This window comes from Callospermophilus lateralis, chromosome 7 (genome assembly GCF_048772815.1).
Source record: "Callospermophilus lateralis isolate mCalLat2 chromosome 7, mCalLat2.hap1, whole genome shotgun sequence".
In the NCBI taxonomy this organism is placed as follows: domain Eukaryota; kingdom Metazoa; phylum Chordata; class Mammalia; order Rodentia; family Sciuridae; genus Callospermophilus; species Callospermophilus lateralis.
The window spans coordinates 108355645-108382258 of NC_135311.1; the positions used below are offsets into that span (position 1 = coordinate 108355645).

The window sequence follows — 26614 nt, forward strand, 5'->3', positions numbered from 1 at the left end:
TAAGGCTGAATCAGAACTAATTCTATATACTTTCCTTTTCATCTGATCTTTTTTCATAGTTTCTTGTTCCTGAATCATATTTTAGTTTCCCTCTTGTATTTCTTTAAATATTTTAATCATTTTATTTTGTATTCAATAATGCTATTATCTGAAGTTCATAGATAATACTATTGTAAACAAATGGGTATGACTGTTTCAATCAAACTTTATTTTGTTTACAATAGTATTGTAAGCAATGAGTATAACTTTCCATCAAAAAAAATGGCCTCATAGTTTGTCAGTTCGTGCTCTGGTTCATAAAGTTAACCAAATTCCTAAAGGACAAATACACCTTGTATATCAGGTTATTATTATTTTAGTTTCCAGGTGGCCCTTTCTACTCCTTGCCTTTGTCCTTGGGATTTCCTGACAATGATCTTTCTGTGCATTTTAAAAATTGTGCTTTATGTTTTAGGCAGTATTTCATAATGAGGGTTATTTAAGGATATCAAATCCACTATTCATAAAAGACTTGTTATTTTTCAGAAATCCAAAGCTTGTGGTGACTGAAAAGACCCTTCGGCTTGCTTACCGTCATGCTAAACAGAATAAAAAAAATGTGCCATGCTTTTTACTTGGTTCTCTCACAGTAGATGAAGGTAATATACTTTAGAAAATTATTTGATGCCTATAGTAGAATTTACATTTATTGATTCAGACAGCTATTGCATATGCTTTGTGTTTTTGTGGTTTTTTTTTTTTTTTTCCTGTATATCAAGGATATGAAGAAAATTGCTCTTCACAGTCTTTAAAATCTAGTTGGGTAGAATATATAAGCTTATCATTTTTATATAAAATGATAATATGCTACTGGATGAGCAAAGTAGCCTTGCTAAGGTGATTTATGTGTTTAATTAGCATGCTGTAAATTATTTTTTTTTTTCTTCAGATGAAGAAGGTGTTACATTGACAGTAGATCGCTTTGACCCTGGTCGAGAAGTACCTGAATGCTTAGAAAGAACCCCTACTGCTTCTCTTCCTGGAGACTTTGTGATCTCCTGCAAAGTTCATACTCAAGGATGTTGTTCAAGAGAATTGATAGTTCACGATGTAGATGACTTCAGTTCAACTTTTAAGGTGATATTGATAACTTTATTATTCTTAATTTAATGAGAATCACATTATATATAGTATGTAGTATTTTAGTAAACCCATTAAAATATATTTCTGATTAAATTATTGAGGAGCTGGGCATGGTGGCACACACCTGTAATCCCAGTGACTTGGGAAGCTGATGCAGGAGGGATCACAAGTTCATGGCCAGCCTCAGCAATTTAGTGAGATCCTTAGGAAATTGGCCTTGTCTCAAAATAAAAAGGACTGGAGATGTAGTTCAGTAGTAAAGTGACCCTAGGTTTAAAACCCTAGTACCAAAAAATTTAAAAATTAAAAAATAAACTATTGTGGAGCTAAAATCCAATTAAATATGGGTTTCTGAGGGCAAGAATCCTAGGTAGACGATATGGATAGCATTCTGGAAGAGGAAGCAGTGGGACCAAGATAAAGTTTAGAATGTGCCCAGGCTAATAGTAAGGGTGTAGATTTTTTTTTTTTTAAATACCTTTATTTTATTTGTTTATTTATTTATTTTTTTATGTGATGCTGAGGATCGAACCCAGTGCCTCACGCATGCAAAGGATGTAGATTTTTGCTGAATTTGTGGGCAATCAAACTAGAGTATTAATTTGGAAAGTTTATAAAGAGCCTTGATGGTCATGTTAAGGAATTCAAACTTTGTCATATGGGCCATGTAGCCTTTGAAGGTTTCTGAAAAGAGGAAATACTATCCAATCAGGAACCGATTTAACCTGACAGGGCAAACTGACTGAAGTCAGAGAGAATAGTTAAACGGCCATTTCAGTTGCCAGATTTATATTAGAGAGGGATCTGTTATCGTATAATAAAGCGGTAGCATTAAGACTAGAAAAGAACACAGTAGGCTTCAGCAAATACAGAGGAAGAACTGACTTGATAATTGGGATTACAAGAAAGGAATTGAAAAGAAATCTTTCAATTCTGTAAAGCTGAATCAGAACTAATTTGCATCCATTTTTTTCCATGCAGTAAATATATATTGGGGGGGTAACATTCCCCACCAAGAGTTTGAAATGCTGCTAGGACATATAAGTTGGAAATCCATGATGGAGCTTGGAACAGAAGTCTTATTTGCTTTGATATAGTTATTCACTTTATCTTTTTTTTGGTACCAGTGTTAAACCCAGGGGTGCTTACCACTGAGCAACATTGCCAGCCCTTTATTTTTTATTTTGAGACAGGATCTTGCTAAGTTGCTTAAGGCCTTGCTAAATTGATGAGGCTGGTTTTGAATTCAGGATCCTGCTCAGCCTCCTGAGCCACTGGGATTATAGGTGTGTGCCATTGCACCCAACACACTTTTTCTTTTGATTGCTTAGAAGAAATGAGAATTGAAATGTTGCAAATCAAAACTAATTTTGTTAATGCAGGACCATTTTTTTCTTCTTTTTTAAATGTGTATATGCACCAGTGTAAGATAAACTTTAAAAATATAAACACAAGGGGCTGGGGCTCAGTGGTAGAGCTCCTGCCTCGCATGTGTGAGGCCCTGGGTTTGATCCTCAGCAGCCCATATAAATAAATAAATAAAAATAAAGTCCATCAACAACTAAAAATAAACAAGTAAAAAAACACAATTCAGAATTTTTAAATAATAGTATAATATTGATTCTTTTTAGGCTCTACAGCACCATGTATGTAGCAAAGATTACTTGGACTGTGGTAAGCTGCTTTTCCTAAGAGCTCATATTACTTCCAGGGAGAATTTGGACAATGTGGATTTTGACTTGCACTGGACAGCTGTAACTCTAGCAAATAACTTTAAATGTGCACCTGTGAAGCCCATCCCCATTATTCCAACAGCTCTGGCAAGAAATTTGAGCAGTAACTGGAATATTTCTCAAGTTCAAGGGACATATAAATATGGGTAAGTAAAAGATATAAACTGGTTTTATTTTTTAAATACATGACAGCAGAATTAATGACAATTCTTATTACACATATAGAACAATTTTTCATATCTCTGTTTGTATGTTCACACCAATTCATGTCTTCATACATGTACTTTGGATAATGATGCCCATCACATTCCTCCATCATTGCTAACCCTATATTAGTATTTTTTTTGAGGATATTGTGAATGGAGTGGTTTTCCTCATTTCCAGTTCAGAAGATTTGTCGCTGATATACAGGAATGCCTTTGATTTATGCGTGTTGATTTTATATCCTGCCACTTTGCTGAATTCATTTATTAGCTCTAGTAGTTTCTTTGTAGACCCTTTTGTGTCTTCTAGGTATAGGATCATATCATCCGCAAATAGTGATAATTTAAGTTCTTCTTTTCCTATCTTAATGCCTTTAATTTCTTTTGTCTAATTGCTCTGGCCAGTATTTCGAGAACTATATTGAATAGAAGTGGTGAGAGAGGGCATCCCTGTCTTGTTCCAGAATTTAGAGGGATATATTAGTATTTTTTGAGGATCTCCACGTACACAATATATGTGGAGTCAGGTATAGTCTGTTAAAATGAAGTTGTTAATTGGTTGGTTTTGGGGGAGGGGTTGTTTTGTTTTTTAGAGTTGGGGGGATTGAATCTAGGGCCTCACAAATACTAATAAGCACATGCTTTACTACCAAACTACAACCCCAACCAATTAAGTTTTGCTGAATATAATAAAGCTTTCTTTCAGAGTTGTGCCCACTATTCTACAAAAATTAGTAGTAAAAATCATATTAAAATTAGTTGTGGATCTGGGGATATGGCTCTGGTAGAATCACTTGCCTAACATTATCGTCTGAATTATTTTGCCCAGGTTTTAGACCATTTTCTTTCTTTTCTTTCTCTCTTATTTCCTTTCTTTCAACTATAATCTGACTATGAACCTAACAGAGTCTGGTGAATTTATTTGTAATATGCAGTCTTAACTATGAATAACAAGCAATGCAAGTTTAGAAAGAAGCAATTAACTAAAAATTTGTAGAACTCTGGCTTACCAAAATGTCAACTTATTGAGGGTGGAGTTCCTTCACAAAACTGGAGCAGAAACCTCTCCAGCTTCCTATTCCTTAGTGTCTTGGAAAATGCAAGCCAAAACACAAGCAGAGCTGCTTCCCTGAATCCTCATTTTTTTTATTTATTGTCTACTGAACTAGGTTAGACAATGTAAGCACCCTGTGCTTTAAAGTTTGACCAGAGGTAGTTTGAAAGATTATATTTCTCGCTTTCTTTCCCACTACTCCACCCTAGTTCCTGTTAGGTCTATGGAGGCAAGAATGTTTGCCAAGGTATACTCAACTCCAAGTCTTATCCTCTAAAAATTCTGCTTCAAAAAAGGATGAAAAAAAAATTGTTATCTCTCAACAATTCTCAACAAAGTCCCTGAAGTAGCAAGAAAGGCCCCATTTTGACTCCCATATTCTTACCAGAGTGTGCTTGCTGATTGGAGTGGCATAAGTGTTACTGCATTACAAAGTTTTAGAATGATCAAATCATAATGATCAAAAAATGTTACATTAAATTCCTTTGGAATAATGAAGTGCTTCTCTTTTTGAATTATTCATCTAGGATCCTTTAGCATGCTATTCATTTGCCTATTCTCCTTGCCATCTCCTGTTGAGAATTGTCTATTAAGTTTGTGACATTTATCCTTTTTCCAACCATATTCATTTTTTTCACTCTACTATTTATATTAGGATCCATTATAGAATAGATATTTGTGTAGGAACTAAAAATAGATTTTTACTTGTACATTAAATGTACTGACATTTAAACACCATGTGCTATATATAATAGAGGTTTATAAACAGTGCTAGGAAGGCAGTAAGGTATGTCTGAATTGCCTGGGAAAATCATAGAAAATTTAAATTAATTCTTTTAATAGGAATTGGAATTTACCAGGTGGACAAGGTAGGGGAGAATTTTTTTCTTTTTTTGTAGAGAGAGAGAGAGAGAATTTTTTTTAATATTTTTTAGTTATTGGCGAACACAACATCTTTGTTTGTATGTGGTGCTGAGGATCGAACCCGGGCTGCACGCATGCCAGACGAGCACACTACCGCTTGAGCCACATCCCCAGCCCCGAGGGGGAAGAATTTTTAAAGCACATGTGTCATTGTTGATACATAAGTTTAAACCAATTCCAACTTAATCATCATTGTTGATTAATTTATTATATTTGTATTTTAGGGTTATTGTAGGAATAAAATATATTATCCCCAGATCCCTCCCCCCAAATATATATATATATATGTGTGTGTGTGTGTGTGTGTGTATTTCATATATATATATACACATATATATAAAATCAGTGGTACTATTAAGATTTAATATCATTAATGCCTTTTTTTTATTTCTGTGATATAAAGCCATAAAGTAATGTTATCTCTCAACAATTCTGTCTCTCAACAATTCTCAACAATATAGAGATTAGAGATTGAACACAGGGGTGTTTTACCGCTGAACTATGTAGGCCTTATTTTATTTTGAATACTGGGGATTGAACTTGGCACTCAATCACTGAGCCACATTGCCATCCCTGTTTTGTGTTTTATTTAGAGACAGGCTCACTGAGTTGCTTAGCACCTCACTATTGCTTAGACTGGCTTGGAACTCGTGGTCCTCCTGCCTTAGCTTCCTGAGCCACTGGGATTACAGGCGTGTGCCATAGTACCTGGCTATAAGTTTTAAGTTACTAAATTTTCTTAATCTTTCCATCTTACCAGAGACTTTTTTAGATTGAGTTTAACACTTAGAACTGTTTGTGTTTATATATGTGTAAGAGGCAGTTGTCATTTGAATTGTATCCCCTATCTAAAATATGTTTCATAACTCGAATTGTTCTTTTTAGGTGAAAAGTACATACTTTTAATTATTTTTACATTAATGTCTTCTGTTTAGATATCTTACCATGGATGAAACACGCAAATTGTTACTTTTATTGGAATCTGATCCCAAGGTTTGTTCTCTACCATTAGTGGGAATGTAAGTAATTTACATTTATGAAAATCTTTTCAGCCAAATATGTGTCTAAAATGTATATGATAAGCATGTCAATCAAATTATACTATGAGTATTTAGATCATCTTACAAAATCACAAAGGCCAGTGGTGTTTTTTTTTGTTTTTTTTTTTGTTGTTGTTTTTTTTGGTATTTAGGTTCACTTAACCACTGAGCTACAACCCCAATTCTTTAGTCCTTTTATTTTTGGTATTTTGAGATGAGGTCTCACTAAGTTGCTGAGGCAGGCCTTGAACTCCAGGCCTTGATCCTCCTGCCTTAGCCTTCTGAGCTGCTGGGATTACAGACATGTTCCACTGGGCACTCAAGCCAGTGGAAGTTCTCTTGTTTGTAGGATTAGCTAAAATAAGATTTTTCCTAGTCTTAGGAAGGATTTCATATATAAAACATGTAAAATTGAATTCTTCTGGTTGAAGTTGAAGACCTAGAAGCCCCATTTCTTCAACCTTCTCTTACTACTCATTGTCCTTAAGGTTACTTGAAGAACCCAGGGACCAAAATAACACTACTTAAAATTCACTGCCAGGCAGTTTTGCAGAAATTCCCTTTAGTGTTAATGACTCTTTCATTAGAGTTAGTGGTTAATGGCATTTAGATAGACTGTTCAAAAGTTATATTCATTCATTATTTATTGAAAACTTTCCTTATACATAGCATTATGTTTGCTGCTGTGTTGGGGTTTAAAGCTCCTTCTTAAGTACTTTATAATTAAAGGGAGGTGGTGAAATATTCAAATATTCACACATAGAAAAATAATGAAGTATATGATTTATTGTGAATTCAGTAGTATAGACAATGAATACCTATTAGTATTTGTAAGAGAAATGATAGGGGAGATTTTCTTATAAAAGGTAAATTCATGTTGGAATTTTACTTGTTTGATAGTAGAAGAGAGGATTAGCAGGAAAGAGCATCCATGTGAAGGAATGGCATGTGCAAAATTAATGAGAATACACATATGTCTCTGGACCATGAAATCTACTTACAGTCTGTTTGCTACGGTTCTGGTATAGGCTTTGGGTTATTGATGCCTGAGTACACATTTATTAAGAGCCTTCTATATTTTAAGGCTACCTATATGTGTTACAGCACTTGATTCTCTCAACAAAATTTTCAGTTACACATTTTGATCTCCTCTAATTCAGCCCATTCTTTCCAATCTATACTAATTCATTCTTCCCTCCTCCTCACCTCTATGAACCCTTTTCTCTCTCACATCTCAGGTGGAAGAGGACAGAGAGAAAGAAACATGTACTTGTTTTTCTCTTTTTCTCTACATTTGTAGATACATTGCTACAGATGTCTATATATTCTCTAAGTTGTCAGTATTAATTATGAAGCCTTTAATGTATTGCTCGTAAATATCAAGGGATCTGCCATATTGCCTTGAGAAGGATGTAATCTAAAGTATGTTAATTTGTAAATGACTATAGTTTTAATTTCTTTATTTTATTTTTTTCAGTTGGCTGGCTGGAATTATACATATCTATAGTCCTCAGGTTTGGGCTTGCTGCTTGCGATACATGTTCAATTCTTCTATTCAAGAAAGGCAAGTGATAATTTATTCTGTCGTATTTTACTTTGATCTTATCTTTGGTTATAATTTTATTGGTTTCACTTAAAATTCATGTACTTGCTTTAATCACTTATAATACTTCTAAATAAGTACCTAAGGAAAACATACCTTATATTAAATGGGAATAAAGCTGAGCAAAAAAGATGAGGTGGCATTATACCTGGGAATTATGAGCAATTTTCTTGTCTCACCACAGAAGATACCATTTTTAGGGTGGGAAAACACCTAGAGATCATCTGTTATAGCATCCTACTTTACAAATAAAGACATTGACTTTCAGTTAGATGAAATGATTTCAGTTAGTTGATTAGAAAAGATTTTGGATTTGTTCCTTTGAAGTGTTTTATTAAGTTACACTATGCTACTACTAGTACACTAAGAAACAATACTTGAGATATTTAATTTCTTCCTAGAACTTAAAGCATAAGTATTAGAATTAACAGGGAAACTTTATGTCTAAATCAACTTCTCTTTAATTTATTTTGTACATGATGCCACTATTTGCTTCTTAGTGTCTTTATCTTTTAATTGAGTCTGTTTGTTATTGTCTATCTGTTAATAGACACTTTTTACTTGGTACTGGTGATTGAACCCAGAGGTGCATTATCACTGAGCTGTATTCCCATTCCTTTTTTTATATTTTGAGACAGGATCTTGCTAAGTTGCTTAGGGCCTTGCTAAGTTCCAGAAGCTGGCCTTGAACCTGAAATCCTCCTTCCTCAGCCTTATGAGTCCTGTTTGTGCCACCATGCCTGGCTGAAATAGACTTTTTTAAAAATAACTTTTCATTGAAAAGTCAATCCAAGTACATGGCAATGAACTAGATGTATATAAAGATGTACAGTAAAAGGAAATCTCCCCCAGACCTCATTTTCAGGGGCAATTATTGTTAAATGGTGTCTTGACTTCCTTCCTGAAATATTTAACATGTAGACAAGTGTCACTTTCCCTCAGTCTATAAAAATTAAATCACAATTAAGAGTATTCCGTTCTTCCTTTTTTATATGTTGCTTTTTTCCCCCTATATCTTGGAGATCATTATATCTTAGCATATACAGACTTAATACACATATTTTAACAACTGAATGGTATAAAATATATGTTATGCTTCAAAAAACTGGTCCTTTTGCTTTTACAATAGTAGACTGAACACATTACTCATATCTTTTTGTTTGTTTGTTTTTGGGGATTAAACCCAGAGGCTCTTAATCACTGGACCACATCCCCAGTCCTTTTCAGTTTTTATTTTGAGTTAGCGTCTTGCTAAGTTGCTTAGGGCCTCACTAAGTTGCTAAGGCTGGCCTTGAACTTTCAGTCCTTATGCCTCAGCCTCCCTCCCAAGTTTCTGGGATTATAGGTATGCACAACCACACCCAGCACTTATACATCTTTGTATGCATATAATAATATATCTGTAGGATAAATTCCTAAAAGTGTTTCTCTGGGCCAAAGAAGATTTTGATATGTATTTTTAAATTATTGGTAGATATTGTCAAATTCCCTTCTAAAAGACTCTCAATTTATAATTCTTCCAATAGTGTATGAGAATGCTTTTTTTTGCCCCACAAATGTAGATATTTATTCAGTACCAACATTGTTCATGGTATTGGGGATAGCAGTAAACAAAATAAAGATCTTGCAGAAATAGGCACTAAACAAAATAAGTAAAACACATTTTTAAGGGTGGTGAGTGCTTTGAAGGAAAATAAAGCCAGAAAAGAGGAAGGATGTGTATATGAATAAAGGTGGCAGGTAGAGTTGCAGTTTGTTGTTGCTAGAGAGATGGGATGAGGGCAGGAGATGAGCTCAGAGATAAGCAGAGGCCATTGTTAAACTTTGATCTTTGCTAATCTAATAGATGGAGATGGTTTTTCCCAGTGTTTTATTACCTCTTATGGGAACTGACTATTGTCTTGAAATTTTTCTTGAAGATTGTTCATTTTTTTAATATTGCTTTGTTTTATTGAACTGCTCTTATTTTTCTCTTATTCAAACATTCTGCACTTGCTCCCATGCACACATGTGTGTGCTCTCTATATACATATTAGATATGCTATATATTATATGTGTGTGTATGTGCACAAAATACATATAGCAAAAATTTTTCTCAGATTGTCATTTTTTAAAAAAATATTTTTTTAGTTGTAGATGGACACAATACCTTTATCTTATTTATTTATTTTTATGTGTTGCTGAGGATCGAACCCAGTGCTTCATACATGCGAGGCAAGCACTGTACCACGAGCTAAAACCTCACTCCAAATTGTCATTCCATTCTTTTTGGTTAACAGTATTTTGTCCCAGACTTTTGTTTTTGTTCCTAAGAGCATACTTCTCAAATGTTCTACCACTTAGCTTCACCCTCAGTGTCAGACTTTAAGTCAAATTTTTTTTGGCGGTGCTGGGGAATGAACCCAGGCCTTGTGCATGCAAGGCAAGCACTCTACCAGCTGAGCTACATCCCCAGCCTTGAGTCAAATTTATCAGTCTTCCATCTTTTGTAGAAAGTTTTTGCCCTCACTAAGAGTATTATTGAAATAAAAAATCTTTCCCATTTTTTTCAGATGATTTTATAGTTTCTACTTTTTACATTTTTATTTCACCTTTGCAAAAGAATTAGTTCTGTTTGCAGTGAAACAAATGTTTTCAATTTTTTGTTGTGATTTAGTATAGCTAAATTTATTATCAATTACTGATCTTACTTTAAATTCATATTAATAGTAAATGCTCAGTAAAATTAATTTTGAATCTCCTTTTTTTGTGTTTAGTCGAAAGCATTGGGCAATTTTTTTTTATATCAGAACTCTTAATTACTGCTACAATTTAATTTGTAACTTTACAACATTCTGAATAGTGATTTTAACTGGCCTCAGAATAAGGAACTAAGCAGTACAGACATTCTGCCTCTCTGTCCTCTGCATTATTTTGTTGGTAGTATAATATCCTCAAGTTTTTTTTTTTAATTTTTTAATATTTGTTTTTTAGTTATAGATGGACACTATATATAGTGTTCACCTATATATTTATTTATTTATTTTAGTCTTTTATTGTTATGTGGTTCTGAGAATTGAACCCAGGTCCTTGCACATGCTAGGCAAGCGCTCTACTGCTGAGCCACAACCTCCCCCCTCCCAACAATATGTTTATTTTTATGTGGTGCTAGGAATTGAACCCAGTGCCTCACTCATGGTAGGTGAGCATCCTGCCTCTAAGCCACAACCCTAGCCCCCAAGTTATTTCTTATTTATTATTTTACAAAGTAGAGATAACTAATAAATACAGTTTAGATGCTTTGGTTTAGTGTATATTTTAAGAACCCTTGAGGACTTTACATACATTCATTGAATCATTTAGTGTGACTAATAAAATTAATGTCCATTTTATCAGGGTTTATAATAGTGGAATATGGTAAACAAATATCCATTTTTAAATGTCTAGGTGAATTAATAATGGCATATCTATAAAATGTTATACTGGGCAATCACTGAAAAAATAAGGTCTGAGGTATAATATAGAATAGTGGCATAGAAAGAGGTACAAAATAGATTGTTTTTTAAAAATAGCATTTGCAATAGTTAGGCCTAATTTTTGTTAATTTATGTAAAATGTTTGTGAATGCCTAAGATAAAATTCTGGGTGCTTTTTTTTTTTTTTTTTTTTTTGAGATAGGGTCTCACTATGTTGCTTAGATGGGTCTCTAACTCCTAGGCTCAAGTGGTGCTCCTACCTTAGCCTCCTGAGTAGTTGGCAGTACAGATGTTCACTGCACCCAAATTCAAATTGTATATGCATTAAATTGAGTTCTGAAAGTTTGCACACGAAATTGGAGAAGGGCAAGGAGGAGTTTTCATTTTATACATTTGTTTTGTTTGATGTTTTTATAAGAAATAGGTATTTCATAATCAAATATATCTTAAATTAAAAATTGATAATATTGGGGTTGGGGCTGTGGCTCAGTGGCAGAGCTCTTGCCTGGCATGTGTGAGGCACTGGGTTCAATCCTTAGCAACAAATACAAAAATAAGCAAATAAAATAAAGGCATGCTGTCCATCTACAACTACAAGAAAATAATAATAATAAGTAAAAAATTTGATAATATTAAAATGGGCATAAGTTTGTTTCCCAGTTCTCTTTAAAAAATTGGACTCCAGGGCTGGGGATGTGGCTCAAACAGTAGCATGCTCTCCTGGCATGCACAGGTCGCTGGGTTCAATCCTCAGCACCACATAAAAATAAAATAAAGATATTGTGTCCACTGAAAACTAAAAAATAAATATTAAAAAATTCTCTCTCTTAGCATGATATGCTCTAATGCCATCCATTTGCCTGCAAATGCCATGATCTTGTTATTTTTTAGTGCTGAGTAATATTCCATTGTGTATAAATGCCACATTTTTTAATCCATTCATCTATTGAAGAGCATCTAGATTGGTTCCACATTCTAGCTATTGTGAATTGTGCTGCTATAAACTATTGATGTGGCTGTGTCCCTGTAGTATGCTCTTTTTAGGTCTTTGGGGTATAGTCTAAGAAGGGGAATAGCTGGGTCAAATGGTGGTTCCATTCCCAGCTTTCCAAGGAATCTCCATACTGCTTTCCAAATTGGCTGCACCAATTTGCAGCCCCACCAGCAATGTATGAGTGTACCTTTTTCCCCTACATCCTCAACAGCACTTATTGTTGTTTGACTTCATAATGGCTGCCATTCTTATTGGAGTGAGATGGTATCTTAGAGTAGTTTTAATTTGCATTTCTCTGATTGCTAGAGATGGTGAGCATTTTTTCATGTACTTGTTGATTGATTGTATGTCCTCTTCTGAGAAGTTTCTGTTCAAGTCCTTGGCCCATCTGTTGATTGGGTTATTTGCTTTTTTGTTGTTTAACTTTTTGAGTTCTTTGTATACTCTAGAGATTAGAGCTCTATCTGATGTTTGGGGGGTAATAATTAAAAGTTAGCCAATCCCTAAAAATTAAATGTCGAATGTCTTCTCTGATATAAAGGGGGTGACTCAAAATGGGATAGGGAAGAAGAGCATGAGAAGAAGACTACCACTAAATAGGGAAGAGAGGTGGGAGAGAAAAAGAGGGAGAAGGGGAGTTGCATGGAAGATGGAAGGAGAACTTCATTATTATACAGAATACATATATGATGTTGTAATGAGAAAAAGAAAAAAAAGTGTGTCACATTAGATTGGATAGAGAGAAAGGATGGGAGAGGAAAGGAGGAGTAAGGAGGATAGGAAGGGCAGCAGAATAGAATTGATAATATGATTGATGTATGTACATTCCATGTATGTATCATATGTCAAAATTCATTCTGTTGTCATGTATGACTAAAAATAAAGAAAGAAAGAATTTTTTTAAAAAATTCTCTCTCTGTCTCTCTCTCTCAAAAAAAAAAAAAAAAACTACTAAAAAAAACTGGACTCTGTACTTAATCTAATAATTAGATTGGGAGACTTACCTCAGAGTTCTTTGAGTATAATCTTACTATCATTATTAAATTTTAACTAAATGGTGTTTTTTTTTTTTGTTTGTTTGTTTGTTTGTTTTGTCCAGGGTTTTTTCACAATCTGGAAATTTCATCATAGTTCTTTATTCTTTGACACATAAGGAACCTGAGTTTTATGAATGCCTCCCTTGTGATGACAAAGTACCTGAGCTTCAATTTCATTTACTGACCAGCAAGGAAACATTACATCTTTTCAATGTAAGTGATTTGATTACTCACCTACATTGATGACTGTTTCCAATTGCATTTTGGCGGTTTAAGCCCAATGGTCTTTACCCTTTAAAAAAGTACAGGTGTCATATAAAATTAAATTTAGCCAGCATGGTGGCACATGCCTGTAATCCCAATGACTTGAGAGACTGAAGCAAGAGGATTGCATATTTAAAGCCAGCCTCAATAATTTATCTAGGTCCTAACAATAGTGAGATCTTGTCTCAAAATAAAAAAAATAAAAAGGTCTGGGGATATGGTACAGTGGTAATGTGTCCCTGGGCTCAATATCCAGTACCAAATTTTAAAAACTGCTTTTCTTTTTTTTAAGTTTTGATTTTTCTTTTTTGAAACAAAGGTCTTGCTTCTGGGTCTGTAGCCAAGTACCACCACACCCACTTAAAGACCACTTTTTTTTGTTTGTTTGTTTGGCTGTACTGGTGATTGGACATGGTACCACTGAGCTATGTCCTGGTCTCACCACCCCCACCGTCCACCCCTGACTCTGCACATCTTTTTTTTTTTTTTTTTTGAGATAGTTCCTTGCTAAGTTGTTGAGGCAATCTCAAACTTGTGATACGCCTACCTCAGTCTCCCAAATCACTGGGATTACAGGTGTGCACCACTGCACACCTTGTTTAAAAATCATTTTTTTAATGAAATTCTTGGTTAGATCTTAGATCAATAATAAATGAAAATATTCTTTATTTTATTAAAAAAAGTTAAATACCTCTAAATAACCATGTATATCCATTCTGATCTTTTGAGTTCATTTATAGGTTATAGCAGCTCTCATATTGTAGTTATTATTATCTTAAATGATCTCTGATAATTTGTTTCTACTTTAGAGACATATATCATTTATCATTTTTCTTTAGCTGTCATCCTCAGTTTATAGTTGTTTTATATTCATTGAAGTCCTGGTTACTGAGTAAATTACATAATACAGGTGATTGAGTTTTAACTTTCACTTATAGATCTGGGAAATGGACATTTTACAAAAGAAGGTTAGAGTTACAGAAATCAGAAGTTCCCCCACCAATTTACCCAGTATTTCAGAGCTACTTTTTTCTAAATTGAATTCTCTGGTGTTTTTATTTAAGTCACATCTCAAAGTATGACCTACTTCATTTCAGAATGTTGAACCTTCTGACAAAAATCAAATCCATTTTGAACTAAGTGCTGAAAGCCAAGATACAGAAACAGAATTTTTCAGCAAGTTTTCTAAGAGTCTTTCAACTAAGAGGTAAGATGTAACTTTTTATTGTCATATATACTTTATTATATTTATTATTTTTTGGTAATTAAAATAACTAGTTATTTTTGATAAAACTGTCTTTGCTTTAAATGTATCCTTTCATAGTCTCTAGAAAGCTGGCTGATAATTTTAATAAAAAGAAAACTCTAATATAATTTTCTTTTGAGTTGATTTATTATGTAGGAAACAAAAAAGACATTTGTCAAGAAATTATCTTGCCTAAGAAGTAGAATTCTATTTCTTTCCCCACATTTTTTTATTGGTGTGCTATAGTTATACATACTGATGGGATTTGTTGTTACGTATTTGTACATGCACACAGTACACAATATAACAATATAGTTTGGCCAATATCACTCAATGTATTCTATTTTTAATGTCTTTTGTTTGTTCTTCCCTGCCTTATAATTTTAAACCTGGCTCTGTCAGATAAAATACTATTAAAATAACTCCTCTATCTAAAAAATAAATGGTTTGTTTAAAATTTTTCAAAGCAAATACACTTGGAGAATATTAAATAAGGGCTTGTGACTCTTTGTGTCATTGTATCCTACTTTTGTGGTAAAGAGGATACACCCTTGTATTAATGAGGGTTCTCCAGAGAACAGAAACAGTAGGATGTGTATATGTAGAGTGAGATCTTTATATTAAAGAATTGGCTGCTGTAATTATGGAATTTTGGCAAGTCCAAAATCTGCTGGGTAGGCTGGTAAACTGAGATTCAGGGAAGAGTTGTAATTTGATTCCAAAGGCTATCAGCTGGCAGAATTCCCTCTCCTGGGAGATTAGTCTTTCTGTTAAGGTGTTCAGTTGATTGGAGGATGCCCACCCATATTATGGAGAGTAAAATAACATCCACAGAAACATCTACAACAATGTTTGAGCAAATAGCTGGGTATTCTGGCCTAACCAAATTGACAAATAAAATTAACCATTACATCCCTAACCCAGCTTTGTCATTTATTCTACTTATGTGCCAGGTGATGTGATAAGGGTTAGGGACATGATGTTATTAGTTTGTTCTTTGATTCCTTAGTTTAGAAACAATTGTTATTTTTAATGCATCATAGCAATTGACTTTTCTGTTAGTCAACTTTTTTACTATAACTCAGATCTACCTTTGGACCTTTAGTGCTATCTGTTTAGAATATTAGCATGATAAACAAACAAACAAAAAATCTTTCTACTGAGTTATAGAAACCAAATTTCAGTCAAATCAAGGCCTTTTCATCCCTTTTCCTCTATTTTTTCTTTTAATTTATTTTTAGTTGTAGATGGATGCAATACGTTTATTTTATTTATTATATGTTGCTGAGGATCAAACCCAGTGCTTTACACATGGGAGATGAGCACTCTACCACTGAGCCACAACCCCAGCCCTCTGGGTTTTGTGTAAAGGATTGTAATGGTGTACCAATACTTGGAATAAGAATTGACATAATTCTCATCCATCTGTACTGCTGTATATTGAGATGTTATCATTAGCAGCTGATCTTAAGCAGACTTGTGCACATTCCTGCAGTGAAACTCCTATGACCTTATTCTGGTTCCTGGCTCTCTCTGTCATGTCTGTGCTATTCTGAGCACTTGGGATATCATTCTGTATTTCACTTGTCCTTTGACTTGATGGGAGAGCTTTGTGGGTTGGTACAGAACCATCTGCTTAAATACACTATGCAGATATTCTTGTTGCTTCATTTCAGTACCTTGCAGAGAAAGATCTTTGTATCTGTCTCTCCAGACTATCAGTTTGGGGGAAAGTTCTCGTCTGCTATTAGAATTTCAAGTCTGCTTTGGAGTTACTTGTTCTATTATCGTCTACAAGAAAGAATTCAACTTGTATAAAACAGGATGCAGGGTCCTTTCTTTCTTTTAACCTTTATTTATTTATTTTTGTTTGCTCTTTTTAGATATAGAATGTATTTTGACTTGTTATAAAGGGAGTGTATAACAAGTGTATTTTGACTTGTTATACATAGAGTCTAACTTATTCTAGTTAGGATCCCATTTTTGTGGTTGTACGTGATATGGTGTTATATGCATATATGAACATATAGGAAAGTTATGTTCGATTTATTCTACTCTTTCCTATTTCCACTACTCCCTTCCCTTCATTTCCCTTTGTCTAATCCAGTGAACTTCTATTCTTCCCTCCCCACCCCTTATTGTGTGTTAGTATTCACATATCAGAGAGGATATTTGGCATTTGGTTTTGGGGGGGATTGGTTTATTTTGCTTAGCATGATAGTTCCATCCATTTACTAACAAATGCCAGGATTTCATTCTTCTTTATGTCTGAGTAATATTCCATTGCACATACATTCCACATTTTCTTTATCCATTCATCTCATCTGTTGGAGGGCACCTAGGTTGGTTCAATAGCTTAGCTATTGTGAATTGAGCTGCTATAAACATTAATGTGGCCACACCATTATAGTATGCTGATTTTAAGTCCTTTGAGTATATACTATGGAGTGGGAGAACTGGGTCAAATGTGGTTCCAGGACTGGGATGTATCTCAGCAGCAAAGTGTTTGCCTTGCATTCATAAAGCCCTGGGTTTGATCCCTAGTTCCAGTTAAAAAAAAAAAGAAAAAGAAAAAGTGGTTCCATTCCAAGTTTTCTGCGGAATTTCCATATTGCTTTGCAGAGTGGTTGCACCAGTTTGCAGTTCCACCAGCAGTGTATGAATGTACCTTTTCCCTTACATCCTTGCCAATATTTACTGTTACTTGTATTCTTGCTAATTGCCATTCTGATTAGAGTGAGGTGAATTCTCAGTGTAGTCTTCATTCAACTTTCTATAATTGCTACAAATGTAGAACATTCTTTCATATATTTGTTGACCATGCCTATTTCTTCTTCTGTTCAGTTCCTTTGCCCATTTATTGATTGGAGTTTTTTTGTTGTTTGTTTGGTGTTAAGTTTTTTGGAGTTCTTCATATACAGGATCCTTTCTTAAGAGCCTCATTAGTTCTAAGCTCTCTTTTAGCTTCCTTTTTTTGTTGGTTCTTTTTTTTTTTTTTGGTACTGGGAAATGAACCTAAGGGGACTTAACCACTGAGCCCCATCCTCAGCCCTTTTTTATTTTGAAATAGGGTCTCACTAAGTTGCTAAGAGGCTGACTTTGAACTTGTGATTCTCCTGCCTCAGCCTCCTGAGTTGTTGGGATTATAGGTGTGTGCCACTGCACCCTGCTCTTAGCTTCCTTTTGACTTTACTTTCCCCTAAAGCATCCTATTGAAACTTTATCTAGTTTAGACAAAAACATGATACATATAGTATTTCAAATCTTTGGTCTTAAACCCTAATTTCAGCTTTTGAAACTTGGTACTAACACTCAAAATTGTTCTATATTCTGCAGAAGTATGCCACCTGTGATACAATAACCATAGCTGACTAAATGAGAGGTGATACCTCAATGTTTTTTCCCATCACAGATATAACTTCATAGGAAAATGTAATTCTTTAATTATTTTCCTTTTTAGCCTAGTGTTTGTGTCAATGTGCATGCCTATCAACAGATTATAATTTTTTATATTAAGTATACTTGTAGACTCCCTGCATAATCAATCAGAAGGTGCTCAGTTACTATTGATTTATTGTAATGTTAACAACATAGGGATAAACTTGCCATGATCAGGTAAACAAGGTAATCAATCTGTAGTGTTAGATACTAAATTAAATGATCCAAATACTACTTTTTAAGGTCTTCTTCACTCAGTTTAAACTAGAATGAAGTATACTAGGTTGCTGAAATTTTTTCTTGTCTCCTTTTCTATGCCTTAGTTCTTCCCAGAAGTTATCTCTTGGAAAAATACCAGTAAATGATCACGACTCTGGTGTTGAAGATGAAGATTTTTCTCCAAGACCAATTCCTAGTCCTCATCCAGTGAGTCAGAAGGTATCCCTGATCTTAGTATGAATTCACCTTTGTGATTAGAGATCAAAAAGCCTCTTTTTGTTAAAGCACTAAATTGGACCTAAAATTTATTTATTATTCTAGCTATATATCTCTATATGATTTTACACATATAAACACACACCCTCAGAGTACATATAATTATTATTACAGGTAATAATGCATATACATATTGTTTATACTCTTTACATATGTGTAATTATATATATAATGATTATATATAATTGTTATTCTCAGAGAAAAGTGAGGCATAGATTGGTTAAGTTACCTGTCCAAGATCACACAGTGAGTAGTAAGGTTGGGATTGTTAATTCAGGAGGTTTGGTTTTAGAATCTGATAGAGATTTGTTTTGGTTTTATTTTGTTTTGTTTTCTAAGACAGGATCTTGTTAAATTTCCTAGGCTGTCCTTGAACTTGTGATTCTCCTGCTTCAGCCTCCCTAGTAGCTAAGATTATAGGCATGTGCCACCACATTCAGCCCAGAATCTGGTGCTTTAAACAACCATATAGCCAGGAGTAGTGGCTCAGGAGGCTGAGTGAGGCAAGAGAATCATATGTTTGAAGCCAGCCTTAGCAATTTAGTGAGGTCCTGAGAAACTTAGACCCTGATTTTAAAAAAAAGAAAAAAGAAAAGATAGAAAGAAAAACTAAAAAGGACTGGGGATGTCGCTAGTGGGTTTAATTAATGGCCCCTGGGTTTAATTCCTGGTACCAAAAAAAATAAAACAAATACAGCCATATAGACTCAACATTCTATACTATCAGCAAAGCTTGATTTTTTTTTTTTGTTACCATATTCTGAAAAAATATCTTACTTGCAATCAGAGGTTAATTTTCTGATTCCATCATAATTTTTTGTGCTGCCAACGAGTGGGTTCTTTTAGAATTGTTGTATACCTCACATGGATTTGTTACTTATTTTATTTATTTATTTTTTTATTGATAGTGGGATTGAGCCCAGGGGTGCTATGTCACTGAGCTACATCCCCCAGCCCTTTTTAGTTTTTTGTTTTGTTACTTATGTTAGAAGAGAAAGGTATGAGAAAGATTTTTTAAATGAATATCAAGGTATAACCAAATTTTCCACAAGGAGCAATTTGTTTAGTCTTCCCTGCTCTTTTTCCAGCCCTTTTATTTGACATCAGTAAAAGGAATAACAGAATAACATAATTTAGTGGAAAAATATTTTGAAATATTTATTGGAAAATCCCTTGTTATTTGAGATACATAAACATTTGCTACTAGGTTTCTTGAAACATTCTACTTGTGATAACTTCTTTACAGAGTGAAGATGTAAAACTAGTGTATAAAAGTTTCTCATATCCTATGATCTAAGCAACATTAATTAGTGGTCCAATAAAAGAAGTTCCATTATTAAATAAGTCTGGGAGATGCTTAGCTATATTCTTTCAGAACAAAGACCTTGTTTATTTTGCTTACAATTGTATTCGTACTGCCTAACATACAAGATATCCAGAAAATATTTATTGATGGTATAAATTATGAATAATATTTAAATGGCTAATATTAGAGAAATACTAATCTAAGGAAAGTAATGCATATATCTTTTCCTAAGAATTTCTTTTTTCTTTTCCATTTGTAGATTTCCAAGATCCAACCATTAGTTCCTGAACTTTCACTTGTTTTAGATGGCAATTTTATAGAATCAAATCATATGTTGAATCCATTGGAAACGGTGAACACTGAAAATTCTCCTTTGTTGATTCAGCACTCTGAACACTTGAAGGCAATGAAACCTGAGCTTTATGATGAGAAACACAGCCCAGAAGCTGAACCTAGAGAGTCTTCCTTAAAAGGGATATCAAGTCAGTTTAATCAGGACGGTGCTCCTTTGAGGAACAAGAGTAAGACAGACAGCAAAGTAAGACAGCCATCTACCTGTAACATAGGGAACTCTCATTTTAGGAATAAGAGTGTTCCGCCATCTTCTTTTAACGTTCCACCTCCTGATATAACTGAGAAACTTCAAGCAGTTTCTGCTGGAAATGTACAGAAAGAAGAGTATCCTCTAAGGCCCTCCACATTTAATTCGAGACAGTCTTCTCTTGCTCCACAGTCCCATCCACACAATTTTGTTTTTTCACCTCATAATTCAGGAAGACCAATAGAAGTTCAGGTACCTGCTCCCCCACTACCAACTTATTATTCCACAAATGTCTGCAGCTGTTATCAGCATCATGGCCATATTCAATATAGTCCAATAAATTCTTGGCAAGGAGTAAATACAGTTGGATCCATTCAAGACCTCCAGTCTGAAGCCCTTCAGAAACATTCGTTGATTCATCCAAGTGGATGTCCAGCTCTATGTCATAAAGCATTCTATTCTTCAAGTAGCCCTGTAGCCTTGAGACCTCAGGGAGGCATGGATAGTTGTTCTCCCCACAACAGTGTAGAACCATCGCCTGTGGCAAGACCTTCACATATAGACTCTTGTAACCCACATCCTTGTGCAGTGTGTATGCACACAACCAAGACTGAGTCAGATAATGGAATGATGGGACTGTCTCCAGATGCTTATCGGTTCGTCACAGAGCAAGACAGACAGCTGAGGCTACTTCAGGCACAGGTTTGCTTGAAGATTTCTTAGTTTTGTTCAATTCTTTGTATTGATATGGTTTCTTAAAAACTGGTTTTATTACTCTTCAGTAATTATGTTTTTATGAATAGAGTTGTCAGAATTAAAAGAAACCTTCGAAACTGAATTCTAGTACCTCTCATTTTATAGATAAGCTGAAGTGAGGATTAGAGAGAATAATTTAACCCAGTTCCTCATTCCTAGTTAATAGTAGAACCAGAAAAGAAAGCAAGCCTTCTTTCACACTATCTTGTGATATCCTAACCTACAAGACTATTGCATTTTTCTTTGCTTTTTTTGCTCCTATAAAAATGATTGTATAATTCTTCTAAACAACTAAACGTTGACACATCTTTACTTTTTCAATCATTTATTATGTATACCGACCTTTAGCCAGTGTACCTTCAGAGAATAGACTAAAACTTGACTTGTTCCACTCAGTTTGTTCTGAAATGTTCTGTTCCTTAAGGGATTTTTATTGCAGAGTTCTTTTTTTATTTTTTGTGGTGCCAGGGATCAAATCCAGGACCTCACATATGCCACATCTCCAGCCCTGTGCATAGTTTAGTTTATAAGTATTATGTCTTTATTCATTGACATCTTTCTTGCATATACCCACCCCAAATCAATTGTACCTCATTTTCATGTTTTTTCCATATAGCTATATGGAATATATAATATGTATTTATGTGTGTATGTATATAGTATGCATAAATACATGTGCTTTATAAAATTGGAGGCATCTTGTTTGCAATTTGGAAAAAGAAGCAATTGAAGCTGTGCTTAAAAATGCTTTGGATAGGAACACCTGGGAAAAATTCAGCTTTGCTCTTTCTTTCTTTTTCTTTTTTTTTCTTCTTTTTTGTTATTTTTATTTTGAGACAGGGTCTTGCCAAGTTGCTGAGGCTGGCTTCGAACTTGGAGCCCTCCTGTCTCAGCCTCCCAAGTCTCTGAGATTACAGGTGTGTGCTAATACACCTGGCTAGGTTTGCTTTTTTTGTTTGTTTGTTTTTAATATTTTTAGCTGTAGAATAACACAATACCTTTATTTTAAAAGTTTCATTTTTATGTAGTGTTGAGAGTTAAACCCAGTGCTTCACACATGCTAGGTGAGCACTCCTACCATTCTTACAGTCCCAGCCCCAGCTTTGCTGTTTTTTTAAACCTAGGTAAAATTCTTTGAAATTATAAAATATACATTGGATTTTAACGAATTGTGATAAATATGTAGCAGAAATTTTAATTTAGTTAAATATTTCTATATTGAAAATAATTCTTTTTTGTCTTGTTCAAAAAAAAGAATAATACAGGCTAAAAGGATTCTTTAAGCTGTTGAGAAATCTTAGTAACTTGGGACAGGCGCTATAACACATGCCTGTTATCAGCAGCTTGGAAGACTGAAACAGAAGGAATGTGAGTTCAAAGCCAGCCTCAGCCTAAGCAACTCAGTGACACCCTGTCTCTAAATAAAATATAAAATAGGGCTGGGGATGTGGCTCAGTGGTCGAGTGCCCCTGAGTTCAATCCCCAGTAACCATCCCCAAAATATATGATATAGGAAATATTCTGTGGTTAAATATAGTATTCTCCTTGAACATGAAATTCTTTTTCTTTTTTAGCTTTCTGTAGGTTTTTTTTTTTTTTAATACTTTAGGCATTTTCCTTGTAAGTACATGTAGAACTCTCATACTTTACATAGGAATTTGCTCTGCTGTACACAGAGTTTTCTAATTGTTCTAGTGATTATATCAACAGTTTGAAGTACCTATTATTGCAAAAAATGAAGCAGTGAGCATCCTTGTATTTGCACCTAACTGCATATGTGTCAGTATCTGTGTACTATAGATTCCTAGAAGTAAAATTGTGAAATTAAGTTATATGACTTTGGACAAATAATCTTACTTCTGTGAATTCAGTTTTTTGTCTTTATGCTGTTGTTGTTTTTTAGTTTTTTTGTTGTGGTGGTTGGGATTGAATTTAGGGGCTTATATGTGTGTTAGGCAAGTTTTCAACCCTGAGCCATACCCCTAGCCCTGAATTCAATTTTCTCTTATACAAAATAGGGATATACATGAGTTGTATGGAGTTCTAAGGATTGAATGAGTTACTAAGTAAGGGCTTAGATTCATGCCTGGTATGAAGTTAATGCTCAATACATGTTAACTGTTACTATTATTTTTATTATCATTATTTTCTCAAGTTAATGATATCATCTGTCATCCAGGCACTCTGGCCAAATTTTAAAAACAAAAAAACACCTCGGCTCTTGGATCTGGGGATTTAGCCATGATAGAGCACCTGCCTAGCATGCATGAGGCCCTGGGTTCAATCCCCAGCACTACAAAAAATAAAAACAAAAAACTTAGGCTCTACTTTATAGATGCATCCTAAATTTAACTACTCTGTACTGTCTTTCCTGCTATACCCCAAGTCAAACCATTCTTTAATCATGCCCAGTACTGTTCCATATTTCCTGCCCTTGAAAACTCCACAAAAATCTTTTAAAGCACAGATCCGATCATGAACTTTTTCCTTAAAGCCCTCCAGAGATTTTTCATTACAACTAGAATAAATTCCACATTCTTTACTTTGGCTCTCAAAGACCTTTGTGATTCTGTGTCTGTCTCTCTCTCCCAAATCATCTCTTAACACTCTCTTCTATGTTCACTACATTTCAGCCACAGTGATATGCTTTTTGTTCTTCAAACATGCTACAACATGCTTATATTTAATTCTTAAATTTGCATCTCCCTTTGACTGAAATATGCCTCCTTTGGTTCTTATAATGGCTAGTTCCTTTATGTCATTCACGCCTTAATTATATGTTGGTGGTTTTTTTGTTTTTGGTCTGAGATATAAAGTAGCTCTAAGGAGGCAGCTACTTATCATCACTGTTTTAGCACCTTTATTAGTACTTGACTTGTAATTGTTGCTTAATACATGTTTTGTTACTTGAATGAGTGAAAGTGACTGCCAGAGAGGTTATACCAGTGTTTTCTCTCTCTCTCTCTTTCTCTCTCTCTCTCTTTTTTTTTTTTTTTTAAATAAGGGGTAGGAAGGAGTCTCTTCCCTTGTTTTTAATAAAAAGAATTAAACCTCTTTATATTATTTATTTATTATTGTAGTATTGGGAATTGAACCCATGGCCTCACATGATAGGTAGGCACTCTACCACTGAGCTATACCCTCAGCCCAGGTTATACTAGTTTAATACCCTGTATCTGCAATGTTAGCCATATCTAACTCTAAAATTATCAGGGTTATAATTAGAAACTTTTAATTTGCATTATATTATTATAAGTAACATGAATTAATATGGCCATTTGTATTCCTTTGGTTAAAAATCTGTTATTTAAGCATTCTCTACTAAGTCCTTTTCTAACTAATTTATAAGAGATTATATATTAAGAAAATTTATTCTTTATCACACATGGAATTTTTTACAGTTTGTCTTAAGTGTTTTGCATTTTGGCCATTTGTTTCATGCATAATGATTTAGCTTATCTAAAGTTAAATATTATTCATTGTCTTTCTGAGTTGTATATTATGTTTAGAAAAGTCTTCTTCCCTTCAAGATTATAAAAAATTTACTCTCCATCCCTCCCCTCTTGGATTGTTGCTTTTATTTTATTTTGTTTGGATGTGGAGATAAGATTTTTTTTTTAATCAGATGACTAGCCCCACATATTTATTGAATAATATATCTTTGTGTGTGTGTGTGTGTGTGTGTGTGTGTGTGTGTGTAGTATGGTATTTAATTCGGGGACACTCCACCACTGAACCACTTCCCCAGCTGTATTTTGTTTTTATTTAGAGATAGGGTCTCACTGAGTTGCTTAGCACCTTACCTTTGCTTATGGTGGCTTTGAACTGGTGATCCTCCTGCCCCAGCCTCCTAAGCCACTGGTATGTACCACCAAGCCCAGTGTAGAATTTTATTTTGAGACGGGTTCTCTCACTAAGTTGCCCAGGATGGCCTGGAACTTGTGATCCTCCTACCTCAGCCCCCGACCCTGAATATTTGAGATTATAGGTATGCACTCTGCATCTGCTGAGAAAGCACATTGTTAAAGCATACTTACTGATTAACTTTAGGCCCTGAATATGTATAAAAAGTCTCTTATTGAGTGTTTCCTATGTGTTCTTTCTAAATCTCACTTTTCTCATTGTAAAATAGGAGAGATGATTGGTGTATTATCTGTAGATTTGAAGGTTAAATATGTTTATTATAAAATACTTTAGTGTAGGACCTGACTGTGCATTCAACAAGTTAAACTATTTTATTCGTCTCTTTTAATATTCACAACAACCCTAGTTTTGGGTGATATTGAAGCTTTTAATATCCCAAAGGTAGCAGAGTATAATTTAAACTTATGTCTTAATGACACCAAAGCCCATGCTCATAACCACTATAAATACATATGCCATTTTATGTTGACTCAGCCTTTATTTCTACTGATCTTAATAATTTGTTGATAATATTTATACTAATAATGTTAATCCACTAAAATTAATGAGATTAGTTAAATACAGTGTACCATTTGTAAGAAATAGAAAATCACAGTATTAAAAAAAAAAAAATCACAGTATTTAAAAGCACAGCCCAGGGTTGGGCTGGGGATATGATTCAGTTGAAGGGTTTTTGCCTAGCACCTGTGAGGCCCTGGGTTTGATTTCAAGTACCTCCAGAAAATAAAGGGAAGCTCTTCTGGTATACCCAAGAGAAATGAAAAAAATATTTCCATACAAAAACCTACATATAAATGTTCAAAGCAATATTATTCATGATAGCTTAAACTAAATAATCCAATTGCCTACTAGCTAATGAATGGATAAACAGGGTTTGACATATATTCATAAAATGGAATATTCAGCAATAAAAACTATTAGTAAATGCTATAATATTGTTGAACCTTGAAAAAAATGAAAGAAGTCAGACACAAGGCTATATACTGTGTGGTTCTGTTTTTACAAAATGACCGGAGTAGGCAAATTTCATAAAGATAGAAAGTATTTTAGTGGTTGAGAAGGGTTGGAGGTAACTGTTAATGGTATGGAGTCTATTGGAGTTTGATAAAAATGTTCTGGAATTAGGTAATAGTGATGGCTGCAAACTTTGTGATATACTAAAACTAATGAATTTTTTTAAGTGGTAAATTCTGTGGTATGTTCATTATATCTCAATTTTTTATAGCTTTTTTTTTTTTTTTTTTTTTTTTTTAATGTGATGCTGAGGATTGAACCCAGGGCCTTGTACGTGCAAGGAGAGTGCTCTACTTCTGAGCCATAACCTCAGCCCCTATATCTAAATTTTTAAAGGAGGAGGAGGAGGGGCTATTTGCCTTTAAGCCTCAGTTTTGCTACTTGTTAGTTATGTGATCTGGGCAAGAAACTTAAATTTTCAATGCCTTATGTTTTCTTGTCGGTAAAGTGTATTTTATAGTAGTA

General features: G+C 34.2%; 1 protein-coding gene across 5 annotated transcripts in view; it reads left to right on the plus strand.

Moving 5' to 3' along the window:
* Window positions 1-26614, plus strand: part of Stil (STIL centriolar assembly protein) — a 51949-nt gene that overhangs the window by 6207 nt on the left and 19128 nt on the right. For 2 of the 5 annotated variants that reach the window (XM_076862795.2, XM_076862794.2), the window contains exons 3-12: window positions 526-638; window positions 929-1116; window positions 2754-2796; window positions 2938-3001; window positions 5972-6055; window positions 7554-7640; window positions 13228-13378; window positions 14527-14636; window positions 18437-18551; window positions 20174-21157. In XM_076862795.2, the coding sequence (XP_076718910.2) occupies window positions 526-638; window positions 929-1116; window positions 2754-2796; window positions 2938-3001; window positions 5972-6055; window positions 7554-7640; window positions 13228-13378; window positions 14527-14636; window positions 18437-18551; window positions 20174-21157 (1939 nt within the window). Of the gene's footprint in view, window positions 1-525; window positions 639-928; window positions 1117-2753; window positions 3002-5971; window positions 6056-7553; window positions 7641-13227; window positions 13379-14526; window positions 14637-18436; window positions 18552-20173; window positions 21158-26614 lie in introns of all 5 variants that reach the window. The other 3 variants (XM_076862793.2, XM_076862792.2, XM_076862796.2) reach the window with 2 other exon arrangements.